The following is a 20,303-nucleotide window of genomic DNA, read 5'->3' as shown; positions in this document are numbered from 1 at the left end:
TTTGTGAGTTTTCATTATGTCAGGCCATCATGAAATCTGGTCTTCATCTAATTAAGAATGAAATAATAAAATTTCTTGAAACAAACAAACAAAATCAAGACACAGCATACCAAAACCTATGGGATAAAGCAATGCTAAGAGGGAAATTTATTGCAATAAATTCCATGCTTTGCTTGCTAATATTGGACTCCCTCAAACACTTCCTGCAGAGTTGGACTAGTTGTGAATTCCCTCAACTTTTGCTTGTTTGGAAAAGACATTTTTTCTCTTTCAATTATGAAGGATGGCTTTTCTGGTAATAGTATTCTTGGCTGACAGATTTTTGTTTTGTGTTTCATTTCAGCGCTTTGAATATATCAACTCATTCTCTCCTGGCTTGTAGGGTTTCTGTTGAGAATTCCATTGTTAGTCTTATGGGCATCCTTATATGTGACTACACATTTTTCTTTTGTGGTTTTTAGAGTTATCTCCTTGTCTTTGACTTTTGATAGTTGATTATAATGTACCCAGGAAACTTTTTTGGGTTGTATCTATTTGGTGATCTCCTAGCTTCCTGTATCTGGATGTCTAAATCTCTTGCTAGACTTGGAAATTTTTCAGCAATTATTTTGCTAAAGAGGTATTATATGTCTTTGACTTTCTCTTCACTTTTTGGGCCACACTAAATTCAAATGTTTGGTTGCTTATGGTGTCCAAAAAGCCTATGTTACATAGGCTTTCTCTCTCTCTCTTTCTTCCTTCCCTTCCCTTCTCTTCCCTTCCCTTCCCTTCCCTTTCCTTTATTTTCCTTTTTTTTTTTCACTTTGTTCTTTTCAAAAAAGTCTGACTGGGTTATTTTGAAACACTTGTCTTCACGTTCTAAAATTCTTTCTTCTGCTTGATTTAGTCTATTGTTGAAACTCTTGATTATTTTAAAATTTCATTCATTGAATTAATCATTTTCAGGATTTCTGTTTGTTTCCTTTTTAATGATATCTATCTCTTTTGTAAATTTCTCATTCACATCCTGAATTATTTTTCTAATTCCTTTGTATTATTTATCTGGGTTCTTGTGTATCTCACTGAGCTCCTTTTAAACAATTGTTTTGAATTATTTTCCAGGCATTTCATAAGTTTCTTTTTCATTGGAATCTACTGCTGGATAGTTATTGTGTTCCTTTGGAGGTGTCATATATCCTTGCTTGTTCATGTTTCTTTTGTCGTTTCATTAATATCTGTGCATCTGGTGTAAGAGTAGTTTTTTAGATTTTTTGGATTAGCATTTGTAGGGCAAGAGTTTTTCCTGTAGATTTATCTATTGTATTGGTTGAGTAAAGTACTTTGGGTTTGATTATGGGTACATGCAGTAGTGTAGTCCCCATACGATATCTTTGCCTATAAATACTGTCAGTATTGTCTGTGATTCCTTCAGTGACTTAGGCTGCATTTGTTAATAGAGGATGTGATGAGGCTTTTCTGGGGTAGGATGCCAGGTGGGCCAGTCTACAGGCCCCAGTGGTGGCAGCAGGCCGAGCATGCCTGTTCTTGGGCCCCTGGGTGGCACCTACACAGACACTAGTAGTAGAGGGTCTTGGCAGGCTGATTCTTGGGTTTCCAGTCAGCTTTCCTGGGTGCCAGTGATGATAGCACTTGCTCAGGTAGGCCCAAGCAGGGGACTTGGGCCTTGGGTCACAGTGCCAGGCTAAGCAGGTCTGTTCATAGGCCCTCCAGTAGCACACACAGGTGCAGGCTGCAGTGGGAGAGGTGAGGCTATCCTCAGGCTCTAGGTGGTGTGCTTGGTTGGCAGTGGTGGCAGTGGGTGGGAAGAGCCTGTCTTCTCAGGGCGTGGGCAAGTGCATGGCGGCCCTGCTGCTCGGGAGAGGTAGAGTTGTTGACAGTGGCAGTCACCCCAGACAGGTGGCTCTCAGGATATGAGGAGTGCACACTTCATCCTCCTAGTGTCACTGGCTGGGAGGGGGAGCTTATTCTCAGAGTGCATGCAAGTGCATGGTAGTCCAGCTGCTGGTGGGAGCAGAGATGCTGTCAGTGGCAGTGGCATGAGGCAGGTGGGATTCAGGCTCTAGGGAAAATGTGATTTGACTCCCTTTATCCTGGGGGCAGTTTCCTTTGGGGGCTGCACTACCCTTTCCCCAGGGTGCAGAAGGGCATGTGGACTAGAGTGCTGGAAACCCTGCAAGTCTGTTGTGTTCAGTTGTGGCACTCCAGGTGAACATGGGGCGATGTCGGTGGGGCTCTTTGGAATGTGGTGATGCAGGAGCTGTTGGACCCCAGTGTAGGATGTAGTCTTATGGGGTCTGGGCTCTCAGAAAGGTGCCATGCTGCAGCTGTCCGGGTCTCCAGGAAATGTGTGTGACATCACATGAGCTCCCTTTCTGGAACAATGTTGTAGTACAGACTCCAGGGGGTTCTCTATACCAGTCTCAGGGCCCATGGCAGTTGAGGGGCTCTCTGGTGGCTAAGATTGCAGGAGTTCATGATGGGAATGTGAAACTGCTGGAGATCTCTTTCTTACCCTTTCCCCTCACTGGGGAGCTGCTCAGGGCTTCCAGCTGATCCCAACTGGGCTTTCCTGCTCGTCTACCCATCTTTTCATGCCTCAAGTGTTTTCTGTCACTTTTTTGCTGTATTCCAGCATTCTCTGTTTGGAGTGTGATAATCCTGTAGCTATCTTGATTCTTCTTTGTGGAGTAGGCTAGTGTCCAGTGCCTCTAGTCAGCCATCTCAAAGCCCCTCCTCTATAGTTTTGTTTTAAATGTATCAATATTAACAAGTAGATCAATTGACTTCCCTTCTAAAAGGTGAAGAGTTCATCACATGTAAGGATCCTTCTTCTTCCTCTTTCTACTTCATGAGAATTGTTATTTATTTATTTTCATTTGGTATAGACTCACAATGGTATCTCTTATGAGTTAACTTCTCGGGCCACATGCAACACTTAAATCAACCTACTTGTCATTTAAAAAAATGCCATTCGAATTAAAAATTATTTAAAATATTTAGAAAAGTTTTTTAATAGATTCATTCAGAAAATATTTATTAAGTATCATGTAAAGGGCTGAATCGTGTCTCTGCAATATTCATGTATTGAAGTTCTCATCCCCAGTATATCAGAAGGCGACCATATTTAGAGAAAAGGTCTTTATAGAGCAAATGAAGTTAAAATGAGCCTGTTAGGGTGAGCCTTGATTGAATATGACTAATGTCCTTATAAGAAGAGGAGGTTAGGACAAGGACACATAGAGAGAAGATCATGTGAAGAGGGAAGAAGAAGGCCCCATAAATAAGCCAAGGAAAGAGTCCTCAGAAGAAGCCACTATGAGATATCACTATACACCTCTTAGAATGGCTAAAAAAGGTTCATAGCTTCGAATGCTGGCAGAGGTTTGGAGAAACTCGATTTTTCATACATTGCCAGTAAGAAAGTAAAATAGTATAACTACTTTGGAAATTCTTTCATATTTACCTAAAAAGGTAACTATATATACCATACTACCTAGCAATCCATACTGGGCATTTATCCTAGAGAATGGAATTATGTTCACTGAAAAAATTTGCACACAAATGTTTACAGCAATGATATGGTTTGGTTGTGCCCTCACCCAAATCTCATTTTGAATTGTAACTCCCACAATTCCCACATACCATGGGAGGAACCTAGTGGAAGGTGATTAAATTATGAGGGTGGGTCTTTCCCATGCTGTTCTTGTGATAGTGAATAAACCTCATGAGATCCGATGGCTTTAAAAAATGGGAGTTTGCCTGCACAAGTTCTTTCTTTGCCTGTTGCCATCCATGTAAGATGTGACTTGCTCCTCCTTGCCTTCCGCAATGATCATGAGGCCTCCCCAGCCATGGGGAACTGCGAGTCCAATTACACTTCTTCCTTTTGTAAATTGCCCAGTCTTGGGCATGTCTTTATCAGCAGCATGAAAATGGACTAATACAGTAAATTGCTACCAGTAAAGTGAGGCGTTGCTGAAAAGATACCTGAAAATGTGGAAGCGACTTTGGAACTGGGTTACAGGCAGAAGTTGGAACGGTTTGGAGGGCTCAGAAGAAGACCAGAAAATGTGGGAAAGTTTGGAATTTCCTACAGACTTATTGAATGGTTTGACCAAAAGCCTGGTAGCAATATGGACAATAAGATCCAGGCTGAGGTGGTCACAGACCGAGATGAGGAACTTGTTGGGAACTGGAGCAAAGGTGACTGTTGTTATGTTTTAGCAAAGAGACTGGTGGCATTGTGCCCGTGCGCTAGAGATGTGTGGAACTTTGAACTTGACAGAGATGATTTAGGGGTATCTGGTAGAACAAATTTCTAAGCAGCAAAGCATTCAAGAGGTGACTTTGGTACTGTTAAAAGCATTCAGTTTTATAAGGGAAGCATAGCATAAAAATTTGTAAAATTTGCAGCCTGACAATGTGATGGAAAAGAAAAACCCATTTTCTGAGCAGAAATTCAAGCCAGCTGCAGAAATTTGCGTAAGTAACCTGGAGCCGAATGTTAATCCCCAGGACAATGGAGAAAGTGTCTCAAGGGCATGTCAGAGGTCTCCACAGCAGCCCTTCCCATCACAGGCCCAGAGACCTAGGAGAAAATAGTTTCATGGGCTGGGCCCAGGGTCCATGTGCTGTGTGCAGCTTAGGGACATGGTGTCTTGTGTACCAGCTACTCCAGCTGTGGCTGAAAGGGGCCAATGTAGAGCTTGAGCCATGGCTTCAGAGGGTGCAAGCCTCAAGCCTTGGCAGCTTCCACATGGTGTTGAGCCTGCTAGTGCACAGAAGTCAAGAATTGGGATTTTGGAACCTCTGCCTAGATTTCAGGGGATGTATGGTAACGCCTGGATGTCAGACAGAATTTTGCTGTACGGGCAGGGCTCTCATGGAGAACCTCTGCTGGAGCAGTGTGGAAGGGAAATGTGGGTTCAGAGCCCCAACACAGAGTCCCTATTGGGGCACTGCCTAGTGGAGCTGTGAGAAGAGGGACTCCAGGCCCCAGAATAGTAGATTCACTGACAGTTTGCACCATGTGTCTGGAAAAGCTGCAGACACTCAACGCCAGCCCATGAAAGCAGCTTGGAGGGAGACTGTACCCTGCAAGGCCACAGGGGCAGAGCTGCCCAAGACCACATGGGAACCCACCTCTTACATCAGCATGACCCAGATGTGAGACATGGAGTCAAAGGAGATCATTTTGGAGCTTTAAGATTTGACTGCTCTGCTGGATTTCAGACTTGCATAGCCCCTTTGTTTTGGCCAAGTCCTCCCATTTGAAATGGCTGTATTTATCCAGTGCCTGTACCCTCATTGTGTCTAGTAAGTAACTAACTTGCTTTTGATTTTATAGCTCTTAGGTGAAAGGGACTTGCCTTGTCTCAGATGAGACCGTGGACTGTGGACTTTTGAATTAATGCTGAAATGAGTTTAGTCTTTAGGGGGACTATTGTGAAGGTGTGATTGGTTTTGAAATGTGAGGACATGAGATTTGGGAGGTGCCAGGGGTGGAATGATATGGGTTGGCTGTGTCCCCACTCAAATCTTACCTTGAATTGTAACTCCCACAATTCCTGCATATCGTGGGAAGAAACTGGTGGGAGGTGATTGAATTATGGGGGCAGGTCTTTCCCATGCTGTTCTTGTGATAGTGAATAAGTCTTAATGAGATCTGACGGCTTTTGAAAAATGGGAGTTTGCCTGCACAAGTTCTCTCTTTGCCTGCGGCCATTCACATAAGATGTGACTTGTTCCTCCGTGCCTTCTGCCATGATCATGAGGCCTCCCCAGCCATGTGGAACTGTGAGTCCAATTACATCTCTTCCTTTTGTAAATTACCCAGTCTCAGGTATGTCTTTATCAGCAGTGTGAAAACAGACTAATACAAACAGCTTTATTTATAATAGCCAAACTGGAAACAATCCAAATGCCTTTCCAATTGTGAATAGTGAAAGAAACTAAATACATCTAGAGAATAGAATTTTACGTAACAATTTAAGAAAATCAACAGCAAATTACTTACTGCAACAACTTGGATGGATCTTGAGGACATTATGCTGAGTGAAGAGAGTCAAACTCAAAAAGGTTATATACTATCTGATTCCGTTTTATAACATATTTGAAATGACAAAATTATAGAGATGAAGAGCAAGTAAGTGGTTGCCAGGGATTTGGGAAGGGGGATGGTTGTGGGTGTGACTATAATGTGTAACCTAAGAGAGTTCTTTTGTGGTGAAGTAACAGTCCCATATCTTGAATGTGGTGGTAGTTATGTCAATCTATACATGTGATAAAATGAAAATGTCATAGAATGATTCGCAAAGTGAAATCCGCAACCAAAAAAAAAAAAAAAAAAGAATGTATAAAAAACTAGTGATATCTGAATGGTTAGCTATGGTATAGATAATTTTATTGCACCAATGTCAATTGCCTGATAATATACTATATTTATGCAATCTATCATTGGTGTAGGCTGGGTGTAGGGTACACAGGAACTCTCTGTACTAGTTTTGAAACTTCTGGTTAATGTGTAATTAATTTAGAATGAAAAGTTAAAAAACAATGGAAAGATCAGTTGGTTGGGTTGACTACCTATGTGAATAAGTGAAGTCATCAAGAATGAGGACATGGGGTATGTTAATGAGAAGTTAGTAAACCAAGACACACAGACCATAAGATCATATAATAAGCATCATACACACATCTCTAAAATGAAGCATATATTAAAATTTTGTCATATTTTCTTCCAATTGGTCTTTAAAATACATAAATACAATTTTACAGATATACCTAGAGGCTCAAACCTGCATCTCTCCTCTCACTGATCTCTTCAGAGCTTCTGAAATTGATATGCATTATTCTCTCATATGTGTAACAGGATGTTGAAACAGGAGTTTTAATTGAAATATCAAGACACTAGGCTGGGCGGGGTGACTCACACCTGTAATCCTAGCACTTTGGGAGGCCGAGGCAGGCAGATCTCTTGAGGTCAGGAGTTCAAGACCAGCAGCCTGGCCAAGATGGTAAAACCACATCTCTACTTAAAAAGAAAGAAAAAATACACTATAGATACCACATTTCAAAAGAGGTGCAAGATGAAATGCAGACTTTAAATGTGAAGTTTTTGGATAACCAATTACCGACTCTCAATCCATCATCCATATCAAGGCTATAAAAAAGTTTAGAGTTGGATTTTTATGTGAGGAACAAAATGTTGAAGTTAATTTAAAGATGAACTGTCTTCCCTAATTCCAGTTTGGGTCTTTTGCAGGTAAAAATGCTGCACCAGAGAAGGGGTTGCTTTCCACTGCTTCTCTCTTTCCCCCTACTCCCACACTTCTCTTTGTTCTATCTCCCTGTTGTTTTTACCAATGTTTTCTGACCCTGAAGGATTTGACATATTCCAGGGAGGAATGTTGGGAGGTTAAGACATTTCCTTTTTGGCATTTCCTGCTGGGCTGACCCGGCTGGCCTGCACAAGACTTGGCCATATTGAACCGTTCATTCCAACTAATTTCACAAAAGGATTGTCAACCCCTGTCACTTCAAGGCCACTATGGACACTGGTCATTGTTTAAAGCACTCCAGCCTTATGAGCCTTCTTTTTTAAAAGTTAAATTAAAGTTTTTTAGAAACAAGGTCTTGCTCTATTGCCTAGGCTGGAGTGTAGTTATGCAATCCTGGCTCACTGCAGCCTTGACCTTCTGCATTGAAGCGATCCTCCCATCCCAGCCTCCCAAGTAGCTGTGACTACAGGCATGTGGCACCGTGCCTGACTAATTTTTAATTTTTTGTGGAGATGTGGTCTTGCTATGTTGCCCAACTAGTCTTGAACTACCCGCCTCAAACTCCTGGACTCAAGAGATCCTCTTGCCTCGATCTCCCAAAGTGCTGAGACTACAGGCATGAGTCACTGTGCAGCTTTTAGAGCCCTCTTAAGAGGGATCTTGCAACTATGACCAGTCCATTTTCATGCTGCTTATAAAGACATACCTAAGATGGAGCAATTTACAAAAGAAAGAGGCTTAATTGGACTTTCAGTTCCACGTGACTGGGGAAGCCTCACAATCTTGACAGAAGGCAGGGAGGAGCAAGTCACGTCTTACATGGATGGCAGCAGGCAAAGAGGGAGAACTTGTACAGGGGAACTCCTCTTTTTTTTTTTTAATTAGAGACGGGGGTTTCACCATGATGGTCAGGCTGGTCTCGAACTCCTGACCTCACGTGATCCACCCTTCTCGGCCTCCCAAAGTGCTGGGATTACAGGCTTGAGCCACCGCGCCCAGCCAGGAACTCCTCTTTTTAAAGCTGTCAGATCTTGTGAGACTTACTATCATAAGAACAGCATGAGAAAAACTTGCCCCCATGATTCAATTACCTCCCACTGGGTCCCTCCCATAACACATGAGAATTCAAGATGAGATTTGGGTGGGAACATAGCCAAACCATATCAATGACAAAATACTGGGGTGGCACAAGGAAAGAAACTATTTACATACTGATCTCCATTCCCTAAATTATTTCTATGCTGTTATTAACAATGCTACTATGAATTCCCTCCTTTCCCATTTCCAGAAAAAAAAAAAGAATTTATTGGTACAGTCGAGAAAGATGGAGATGTTCTTAGTTTAGACTGCTTTTTCTAAGAAAAAAACAGGAAAAACAAGGCTGAAATTAATCTACCCAAAGTCTTTGAGGAATCACTAAGACACTTCAGAGGCATGAGGCTGAGAGAAGAGCAGGTAACTGTCAATGTTGGCAGGGCAGTGTTGCTTTCAAAGTCCCATCTGACTGACAGGGCAGAAGTTCTTCCTCACTGCTCCAATCTGCTTCCCGACAGCTCCAGGGTTTCCTGAGGAAGCCGCGCTCCACCTTCATCCACCTCAGGCATGTCCTGCAGAGCCCTCTGGAGAACTAGCTTCAGGTTCTGCCAATTTTGATGCTGCCTAAAGGAGCCCATGAAGAAGTAAGTGATGGGGTTGGCACTGTTGTTAAGAGAAGACAGGACATCTGAAACTAGATGAAAATGACAAAGTAAGACATCAAAATCCATGAGGATCCAGAATAATAGAAACCACTTAATGCCGAAGGGCAGCCTGCAGAGAAGGAAGATCAGCACTGTGAGCAGGATGGTCACACAGCCTGGTCAGCAGGATGCACGGGGAGTCACAGGCTGGACTCACAGAGAACCAAAAAAAAAAAAAAAAAGAAAAAAATCAGCCATGCTGCAGTGATGAAATCAAATGTCCAACACCAACCATAGTCACCATCACAAACTAAGAAACCACAGAACTTCCCTTTCAGGGTGCTCAGCAGCAGAGACAGGGCCCAGAGCAGGGCACACATGACTGTTGACAGGTTTTTTGGGCAGTGGCAGCAGTACCAGAAAGGCCACAGGACGGACAGGCAGCGCTCGGTACTGATGGTGCTCAGCATGCTCAGGCCTGCAAGGTAGGCAAAGGTCATCACGCTGGTGAAGAAGTTCAGAGTGTTCAAGTCACAAGTTAGAAGAAGGGTCTCATTTGTCTTTATTTACTGGTGTGAGCTCTGTCCTTCAGGCTGGAATGGTTGGATCCATGCTCAGAACCCTCCACTGGTACCCCTGGAAGGTTAGTGGGAACACAAACAAGATTTGAACACCAGCTGTATGATCTCTGATTCATGGGACCGCTCTGTAATGTGTGAATTACTGTCCCCATTTTACAGAGAAGGGAATCAGGCTTGTGGAGAATAAATAACAAATCAAAAGGTAGAAAGCCCTTGAAACTAGATTCAAACCCAGTTCTCGCTGGCTCTAAAGCCTGGGCCCTATTGCAGCAGAGGTCCGCTGCTGACATGGGACTATTCTATGCTGAAAATACCTTCAGTCAACCGATTAGAGCTACGGACCCAAACAGTACTCTCTCCTGGGCCAGAAATTTTCCCTCAGGTGCAGGAATTCAGAAAGACAAAGAGGTGACTGTGACACCCCCATGACTAGGAGTGGTCTATCCATGGAGGAGAAAGAAGACCGTGGTTTAAGGGACAGGAAAGCAATGTAACATTTTGCTAGGACAGATGTAAGAATGGCTGGACCTTGTGGGTTAGAAATGGCTCCTTGTGTCAGTCATTGAAGTCAGAAGCACTTTTTATAACCCCAGTGCCTAGCTCAATGTTCAGCACACTGTGTTCTCCACAAATATTTATTCAATGAATGAATGCATGAATGAGGAGCCTAACGGTAGCAGCAGATTTGTGGGTTAAATGGGAAATAAAAATGAAAGCACAATTAAAAGTATTAGAACACACATGTATAAAATGAGAGGAAGAAAATTTCATTTATTCAGAATTCTTTTTCTGGACAGTTGTGTGTGTTAACAGTAATTACTGATGTGTGTCCAAATAACTGAAGTTGATCACTAATGTGCCTTTGATATGAGAACTCAGTGTGGCTTTGCTGAACACCTGGAAGCATTTTGATACACAATGTTGGGGTAGGGAGTGGATTGGAGCTGAATTTCTCAGCAATATAGTGGATGAAGAAGTAAGCTAGTGTGAGGTCTGAGTGCCACTGAAGGAGGAAATGGAAGTGTGTAAATAGAGATGGAGGACTACTAAGTGGGGTGCTGGGTGTGCACAACGTAAACCTACTTCACTCTCTCCCAGGAGACCTTTAGAAGAGTTTCTTTTGCTGGCTAAATCTTCTGTGTGAGAAGAGTCTATGTTGGGATGTAGAAAAAGTGCCGGGCTTGGAATGTAGAGAGATGCTCATGTAGATTTCAACTGGAGAAAGAGGACTAGCTCTCATTTGGGTAAACAACAGCAGCTGACTGAGAGTTTAACAGCTACTATCTCCTTTAACCCTTAGGAGGGAAGAATTATTAATATTCCCATTTTACAGAGGATGGCATAGGGGCAGAAAATGGATGCATAATTATTCCTTGGTCTCACACAATGTGGATTTGAACCCAACAGAGCTGCCTCAGGATTCAACCTTTTGTCCAGCCCTTTGTCCCCAACACCACCAAGCGTTCAATACACATGTTTGAGGGGGAAAGCAGGGGAGTAACTCCCAAGTTACATCCAAGTTAATTGTTAAGATTGGGGGTTGAAAAAAAAGCTAACCATAACAAACTTCAGTTAGAGAGAGAATGAGAAGCAAATCAAATAGGAAGCAAAAGAGAGATGAGTGAAAGCCAATCAGGAACAGATAGAAGAATCCAGGAGCCCTTTTCTACCTTACAAATGTAGCCATCACTAGGCCATCCAGAGGACTCAATGAATCAGGAGGCCTCTAAGTGGAAAGAGGATGCATCTTCTTCCAAGGGTGGAGAGAAGCATCAGGCATGAATGCATCCACTATGAGCTCTCTTAGAGAGACAAACTCCCACAGCCTTGGTTGGCCAGGAAAATAAAAGGAAGGAAAACCAAGACTTCTGTTGCTCCCACTCAAGGTACTGAACAGTTTGTAAATGTATTATTAGGGTATGATACATTTGTCTTCCTTATCAAAGCTGAACCTTCATAATAAGTCGTACCTGTATTTGTTCACTATTTGTGTCCTCAACATTTAGCATGTTCTCCTTAAGGACCACTTTTTGTAATACTCTCAGTTGATACAGGAAGAGGCTTAAAGAGTACATTGGATTTTCCTGTTTATATCATGAAGAGCATGGCCAATACCAGCCTCTGTCTCCTGGAGCCCTATCTGAGGCTTTTCCACTGTTTCCTGCCCTATCAATCATTATTTTTTGGGGAACACCCAAAAAATTGTCATGTGAACACAGAATCTGAGAGATTATTAGGATCTGTAGAGACTGCTAGTGTCCCCTGCTAACCATTCCTCTCCTCTGTCACATAGTATTTCTTTCTTTTTTTTTTTTTTTGAGACGGAGTCTCACTCGGCTGACCAGGCTGGGGCACAGTGGTGTGATGTCGGGTCACTGCAACTTCCGCTTCCCGGGTTCAAGTGACTCTCCTGCCTCAGCCTCCCTGGTAGCTGGGATTACAGGCGCCTGCCACCATGTCCGGCTAATTTTTGTGTTTTTAGTAGAGACGGGAGTTTCACCATGTTGGCCAGCCCAGTTTGGAACTCCTGACCTCAGGTGATCCACCCACCATGACTTCCCAAAGTGCTGGGATTACAGGTGTGAGCCACTGCGCCTGCCCTGTCACATAGTATTTCTGAGAGCTATAAATCATGAAAAGGATCGTATTTACCCCAACCCCTGCCTTGATGCTCATGATATCTTGTAATTAGGCACTAGACAATGGTAGGTGAGCAGATATGATGTAACTGACTCTTGGATTGATGAAATAAGTGTGGTCTCCCTCTGTCCTCCTCTTCTTCACCTCAGGCTGGAATGTTGATGTCACTGGAAGCCTGCAGAATCACGAGGATGAGGGAACCTCTCTAGGGATTAGGGAGCAGCAACATGGAAGGGGTCCTGGTGTCTGATGCCTGAAACCTCCAGCCCAGGTCTAGTAAACTTTGTCACAGAAGTCATTGCTACTATGGGACATTTTTAGAGCAGCCAAACTTTGACTAATAAGGAAAAAGTTTTTTCTTTTTCAATTATATTCCATTTTCAGGGAATTTTTAATGAATGTGAAAGATTATTTCATAAAGTGACACTAGAGAAAGAAAGTGCAAACAGGAAAAAAAGTAACTGATGGATATATGATGAAAAAAATGGTTTCATAGCACTTAGATAGAGAAAACCCCAGGAATAAAGGGAGGTTTGAGGGATAGTCTCATTGGCCCTGGAGATTTTTTTCCCACCCTTTTCCATTCTGTTTGACATCCCAAGAGGGATGTTTACCTCATTAGTGGGATTCTTTTCCTTCTGGTTTCTGGTTGAATTGAGCCAGTTGGAGATCCCAGCAGGAGGAGAGTGATTTCGGATTTTCACTTCCTGGCTCTCTGCCTATGTGGCTGTGTGTTGGTGATGCAGGGCTCCTCCACCTGCCTGGTCATCCTCTCCCGCCCCTACAGCTAGCTACAGGTAAAGTTATGATTTCAGTGATAACTCCTCCTTCTCTGTCCCTTTAAACCTAGGAGAGGAAGCAGTGCTCCACTATTGCTGCTTAGGGTGCTGCCCCACACTTTGTCTCTTTCCCTTAACTCTGCCATCTTAGTAAATAGTTCCCTCATGAAACACTCCTCAATTATTTCAGTTAGGACTATTTGTTTCTTCCTAGACCTTTCCAAATATACAAAGGAGAATAACTTTGAAAAGCAAGTAATGCAATAAAACCTGGGTGTACAGCAGTTCAGCTCTGGGAAGCAATGCCTGTATGTTACCCTACTCCTTAAATGAATGTAAGAGGCAGCTTCTTTCCATGAAAGCAGATTTGAATGGTTGGAATAAAGGGAGTGATACAAGGAGATGGATCTGAAGAGAGAAAGGTCCGCTTGACTCTGTTTGGAAGTGCCACAGTTTGGGCTGCCAGTACTCAGTCTCCAGAATGAGACCTCATGTCTCCTTCCTTTTCCTGAGGGAGGCACCATTACCCACTGCATGTGGCACTCCAAGGTATAAGCACAGGGATATAAAACTAGAGCAAAAGTTTTAACTGGAAACCAGGCAGTTTTTGGTATATATCCTTACCTTTCCTCCATTCTTTTGTCCAGAGGTGGAGAGTTGTCTGGTGCTGAATGGGGACAGTCTTTCCTGGATTGGGTGATGGCTGAGGACTTTTCTTGTTTTTCCTTTTTCTTTAATGAAATTATTATTATTTAAATAGTTTTGGGGGAACAGGTGGTATTTGGTTACATGAATAAGTTCTTTGGTGGTGATTTCTGAGATTCTGGTGCACCCATCACCCAAGCAGTGTACACTGTATCCAACGTGTAGTTTTTTATCCCTCACTTCCCTCCCACCATTCTCCCTGAGTCCCCAAAGTCCATTATATCATTCTCATGCCTTTGTGCCCTCATAGCTTAGCTCCCACTTATAAGTGAGAACATACAATGTTTGGTTTTTCATTCCTGAGTTACTTCACTTAGGATAATGGTCTCCAACTCCAACCAGGTTGCTGCAAATGCCGTTATGTTGTTTCTTTTTCTTTATCCACTCATTGGTTGATGAGCATTTAGGCTAGTTCCATATTTTTGCAATTGCAAATTGTGCTGCTATAAACATGTGTTTATGGCTGCGCGTGGTGGCTCATGCCTGTAATCCCAGCACCTTGGGAACCCGAGGCAGGTGGATCACCTGAGATCAAGAGTTCAAGACCAGCCTGACCAATATGGTGAAACTTTGCCTCTACTAAGAATACAAAAATTAGCCGGTCATGGTGGTGTGCGCATATAGTTCCAGCTACTCAAGAGGCTTGAGACAGGAGAATTGCTGGAACCTGGGAGGCGGAGGTTGCAGTGAGCCGAGATCACGCTCCTGCACTCCAGTCTGGGCGATAGAGCGAGACTCCATCACAAAACAAAACAAAACACTATGTGTTTACAAGTGTCTTTTTAATATGACTTCTTTTCTACCTGAGGATTTTTCTATGTTCTCTAATTAGGGAGATGTCTACAGGAGCAGAAGTGAAAGTTGATGATTAAGCCAGGTTTATCAAGTTGTTGGACATCTTGTGATTTCCTGCACAAGAACTCCAGAAATATTAGAGACCAGAGGCATTTGAGGCAGAATTTCTCACTGAGATGTTTCTTAGCCTGTATCCCATTTCCCCTAACACATTAGCCTCTCTCATCCCATCCTTTCTGGTTCACTTCCCTATAAGTAATTGCTGTTCTGGACCCTTAATTGCCATTTGCAAGCCTAGGTAGTATCATCAAGCAATGAGAGCTTGCATTGTGGAGCTTTATAACTAAAGAATAAAGTGGATCATGGGGTCATTCAATACTTACAATGGCCTGATTCTACTTTTTTTGGTATGTTTTCATGATCACAGTGATAATGCATCTATGCATGTGTTTTAATTCCAAATGACAGCGTAGTATATACAAAGTGAAAGACTCCCTAAATCTATTCTCCAGAGGCTTCCCCTTGCTACGCTTTTTATTCTTACTTTTTAAACTTATGAGTTCTGAATAGTAAATGTATTTCTATTTTTAATTTATCAGTGTTAAGGAGTGGCTCAATGGACATCCCTTATAAAATGTAAAGAGTTCAGCACATACAACATATCCTTATTCTTCCTCCCTCTACTTCATGAAATTTGTTATTTATTTTCATTTGGTATGAATATTAAAAAATTAAAGCCTTATCTTCTATCATTGCCCTTCTTGTGCCTCATGCTGTAACCAAATTAAGCTACTTGTCATTTAAAAAATAATGTCATTTGAATTAGAACCTATTTAAATTATCCAGAAATCGTCTTCAATGCTGAGCAAATATTTTAAAAAGACCTTGTTATGGGCTGAATTGTATTCCTCTAACATTCATATGTTGAAATACTTAGCCCCAGTAACTCAAAATATGAGTATATTGGGGAAGGAGGTCTTCAGAGAGCTAGTTAAGTTAAAATGAGTTCATTAGAGTGAGCCTTAATCCAACATGACTGATGTCCCTATGAGAAGAAGAGATTAGGACACAGACATACAGAGGGAAGACCCCGTGAAGACACAGGGAGAAAAAGACCCCATCTACAAGACAACGAGAGAGGTCTCAGAAGAAACCATGATGATACAGCAATATACAGCTCTTAGAAGGCTAAAGTAAAAAATACTCGTTTCAAATACTGGCAAGGATTTGGAGAAAGTGGATCTTCTATACATTGCCAGTGGAGAAGTAAAATGGTACAGTACTCTAGAAAACTGTTTTAATCTTCTTAAAATGTTAAATATGCACTTAACATATCACCCAGAAATTTATCTTTGGAATGTATCCAAGAGAGTGGATAAGGATGTTCACTTAAAAGTTTGTACACTAATGTTAATAGCAGCTTTATTTAATAGCTAAAATGGAAACAAAGCAAATGTATTTTCACCATGAATAATGACACAAAGCTTACTGTATCTGCACAAGGAAATACTCCCCAGCAATTAAATTTAAAAAGTTTTTGGACAGTTCAAATTGTATGGATCTATCCTGTACAATATGATGCTGAAGTACTTAGACGTTGTGGTATAAATTTAGCTAAATAACAAATATATTAACTCATATAGTATTTTTGTGGTGAGAACACTTACCCACTCTTTGCATTTTTCAGAACACAATATATTATCATCAGCTACAGTCACCATGCTGTATAATAGATCTCTTAAAATTGTTCCTCCAGGCCGAGTGCGGTGGCTCACGCTTGTGATTCTAGAACTTTGGGAGGCCGAGGCGGATGGATCATCTGAGGTCAGAAGTTTGAGACCAGCCTAGCCAATGTGATGAAATCCCATCTGTACTAAAAATACAAAAATTAGCTGGCTGTGGTGGTGGGTGCCTGTAATCCCAGCTACTTGGGAGACTGAAGCAGGAGAAGTACTTGAACCCAGGAGGCAGAGTTTGCAACGAGCCGAGATCGCACCACTGCACTCCAGCCTGAGTAACAGAGCAAGACTCCATCTCAAAAAAAAGAAAAAAGAAAAATTGTTCCTTCTATCTAAATGTAATTACATATCCTTTGACCAATGTCTACTCATCTCCCCTTTCACCTAACCAACCAAACCTATGGCAACCACCATTTTATTCTCGACTTCTGTGAGATCACCTCGTTTAGATTCTACGTATGAGTGAGATCATGTACTATTTTTCTTCCTGTGCCTTGCATATTTCACTTAACAGAATGTCCTCTGGCTTATCCAAGTTGCTGGAAATGACAGAATTTCATTCTTTTTAAAGGCTAAATAGTATTCCATTGTACAAATATACCACATTTTCTTCATCAGTTTATCTATTGATGGACACTTAGGTTAATTCTGTATCTTGGCCATTGTGAATAGTGCTGCAAGAAACGTGAGGATACAGATATCTTTTCAATATACTGGTTTCATTTCCCTTGGACATCAACCCAGGAGTGGGATTTCTGAATATAGATAGTTCTATTTTTAACATTTTTAGGAACTTCCATACTGTTTTCCCTAGTAGCTGTACTAAAATACATTCCCACCAACAGTGTATGAGGGTTCTCTTTTCTCCACATCCTCTACGATACTTGTAATCTTTTGTATTTTTGATAGTAGCCATTCTAACTGGATAAATGACATGTAATTGTGGTTGTGATTTGCATTTTCCTGATGATTAGTTACATTGCACATTTTTTCTTATATCTATTAGTCATTTTTATGTCTTCTTTTCAGAAATATCTATTCAGTTCTTTTGCCCATTTTTTCACTGGTTCATTTGTTTTATTGCTATTGAGTTGTTAGAGTCTCTTAAATATTTTGGATGCTAATCCTTTATCAGATGTATATTTTGCAAAATTAGTAGAAGGAAGGAAGGAAATAATAAAGATCAGAGCAGAAATAAGTGAAAAGAAGACTAGAAAAACAAAAGAAAAGATCAATGAAATGAAGAGTTGTTTTTAAAAGGTAAGCAAATTTTCTCCATTCAGTAATTCCAGAAATAAATAATTCATATGCTTTAAATTCTGTACCATTTTGAATAGTGTGATGAAATCTCCTGTGGTCCTGCTTTCTCCTTCCTGGGATGTGATTCATCCCTTTGCCTAGCATATCCATGCTGTGTACCCTACCCACCCATTTGTTACTTAGTAGCCCTCTTAGTTATTAGATCAGTTGTTGTGGTATCACAGTGCTTGTGTTCAAGTAAACCTTATTTTACTTATTAATGGCTCCAAAGCATTAGGAGTAGGGATGCTGGCAATTCAGATATGCCAAAGAGAAGTGGTAGAGTGCTCCCTCTAAGTAAAGGTGAAGTTTGCTACTTAGTAAGGAAGGAAAAAATTATAGAATGTGGAGGCTGCTAAGGTCTACAGTAAAAACTAAAATCATAAAGGAGGCAAAAGAAATTCATGCTAGTTTTGCTGTTGCACCTCAAACTGCAAAAGCTATGGCCACAATACATGACAATTGCTTAATTAAGACAGCAAAAGCATTAAATTTGTGGGTTGAAGACATGAACAGAAATGTGTTTCGGTTGCTGTCAGTTGAAACACATTTCATGCAACCAGTGGGGGGTCTTGGAATTTATCCCTTAAAGATAAGACAGAACTACTGTAAAAGGAAGGAAATAATAAAGGTTAGGAAAAAAACTAAATAAAAAGCAAAGGTACAATAGAAACATAACAATAAAGATGAAATTTATATTTTTGAAAAGATAATAAAATTGATAAATTCCTATCAATACCAATGAAGAAAAATATAAATAGAGAAAACACGAAACTCGCACTGGGAATCAAAGAGAGACTATCATGATCCATACTACCAATATTTAAAAATGCAGAAATAAAAAGCTCTTTTGAATGATTTTTTGTCAAAATTTGACAATTTAGAAGAAATAGAAGTACTCTTTTAAAAACACACCTTCCCAAAATTGATCAAGAAGATACAGTAATTGCAAATAATCCTGTACCTACTAGGGAAATTGAATTTATAATTAAAAACTCTTCTACAAAGAAAACTCCAGGCACACATGGCCACACTGGTGAATTCTATCAAACATTTAAGAATTAAAAAAATCAAGATCTAAACTTCAAGCTTCAGAACTATAAAAAACATGAACAAATTAAGCCCAAAATAAATAGAAAGAAACAATAAAAAGCAGAAATCAGTGCAACAGAAAACAAACAATAGAAATAAAATCAAAGCTATGATAGTACCATGAAAAGATTAATGATATTCACAAAGTTTTAGCAATACTGAACAATAAACAGAGAGAAAATTAACATCATTATCAAGAATGAGAGTGGGAATATTGCTATAGTCTCTAAAGATGTTAAAGGGATAATGAAGAACGATCATGAACAAATTTATGTCAATAAATTCAAAACTTAGATGAAAGGGACACTTTCCTTGAAAGACATAATTCACTAAAACTGACATGAGAAGAAATAGAAAATGTGAATAGCTGTATGTCTGTGAAAGACATTTTATATATCTTTCTATATTTGTATATCTATATAAATTTGTTGTTGCTATTATTGTTGTTTTTTAATGAAACCTCACTGTCGCCCAGGCTGGAGCGCTGCAACCTCCGCCTCCCAGGTTCGAGTGATTATCTTGCCTTAGCCTCCTGAGCATCAGGGATTACAGGCGCACACCACCAAACTTGGCTAATTTTTGTATTTTTAGTGGAGACAGGGTTTCATCATGTTGGCCAGGCTGGTCTTGAACTCCTGACCTCAGGTGATCCACCCTCCTTGGCCTCCCAAAGTTCTGGGATTACAGGCATGAGCCATTGCACTTGGCCAAAATACTACATTTTTAATTAAAACTTTCCACATAAGCACATGCAAAAATTTAGATCCAGAAGTCTTGGATAAATTCTATTGATATTTAAAGGGAAAATCATATCAAATTTATACAAATATTTTATCATAAGTTTCAGAAGGAAAGAATATTCTCCAACTTATTTTATGAGACCATGTATATCTTTGATAGCGAAATCTGGAAAAGATATTACAAAAGAAAACTACAGACCAAAATTTCTTATGAATCAAATGCAAAAATTCTTAACACAGTAGTAGCAGGTAGAATCCTGAAATATATCAAAAGGATAATACAGAATGGCTAGTGGGGTTTATCTCAGTAGTGCAATGTTTGTTTAACATTTGTAAATCAATCAATGAAATTTACCACATTAACAGAATAAAGGAGAAAAATTATGTGAATATCTCAATAAACACAGCAAAAGGATTTGACAAATTCAACACCCATGGAGAAGTGATTGACAGTCAAAGAGTGTAAATCCTTAATTAAATGGGATAAATAATTTTTTCTTTGAGTTATATTACATAGTGTGGTAAATATAGTAAATAATAATGTAGTATTCATTTGAAAACAGCTGAGATTATACATTTTATTTTTTTACTTCAATAACTTTTTGGAGATCAGGTGGTGTTTGGTTACATGGATAAGTAGTTTAGTGGTGATTTCTGAGATTTTGATGTACCCATCACCAGAACAGTGTACATTGTACCCAATGGGTAGTCTTTTATCCCTCACCCACCTCCCACTCTTTTTCCTTGAGTCCCCAAAGTCCATTGTATCATTCTTATGCCTTTGTATCCTGATAGCTTAGCTCCTGCTTGTAAGTAAGAACATTCAAGGTTTGGTTTTCCATTCCTGAGTTACTTCACTTAGAGTAATGGTCTCCAACTCCATCCAGATTGCTGTGAATGCCATTATTTTGTTCCTTTTTATGGCTGAGTAGTATTCCATGGTACATGTGTGTGTGTGTGTGTGTGTATATATA

General features: G+C 40.5%; 1 protein-coding gene across 1 annotated transcript; it reads right to left on the bottom strand.

The window, feature by feature from the left end:
* Window positions 1-8,806: 8,806 nt before the first annotated feature.
* On the bottom strand, window positions 8,807-11,549 carry LOC105508630 (mas-related G-protein coupled receptor member X2-like). Its single transcript, XM_011937524.1, is given in 3 exon segments — window positions 8,807-9,132; window positions 9,135-9,519; window positions 11,511-11,549. Coding segments are annotated over 3 exon segments (750 nt in total).
* Window positions 11,550-20,303: the final 8,754 nt, after the last annotated feature.

Source organism: Colobus angolensis, unplaced genomic scaffold (assembly GCF_000951035.1).
Source record: "Colobus angolensis palliatus isolate OR3802 unplaced genomic scaffold, Cang.pa_1.0 Scaffold164, whole genome shotgun sequence".
Taxonomy (NCBI): domain Eukaryota; kingdom Metazoa; phylum Chordata; class Mammalia; order Primates; family Cercopithecidae; genus Colobus; species Colobus angolensis.
This window is presented reverse-complemented; position numbering and strand designations above follow the sequence as displayed.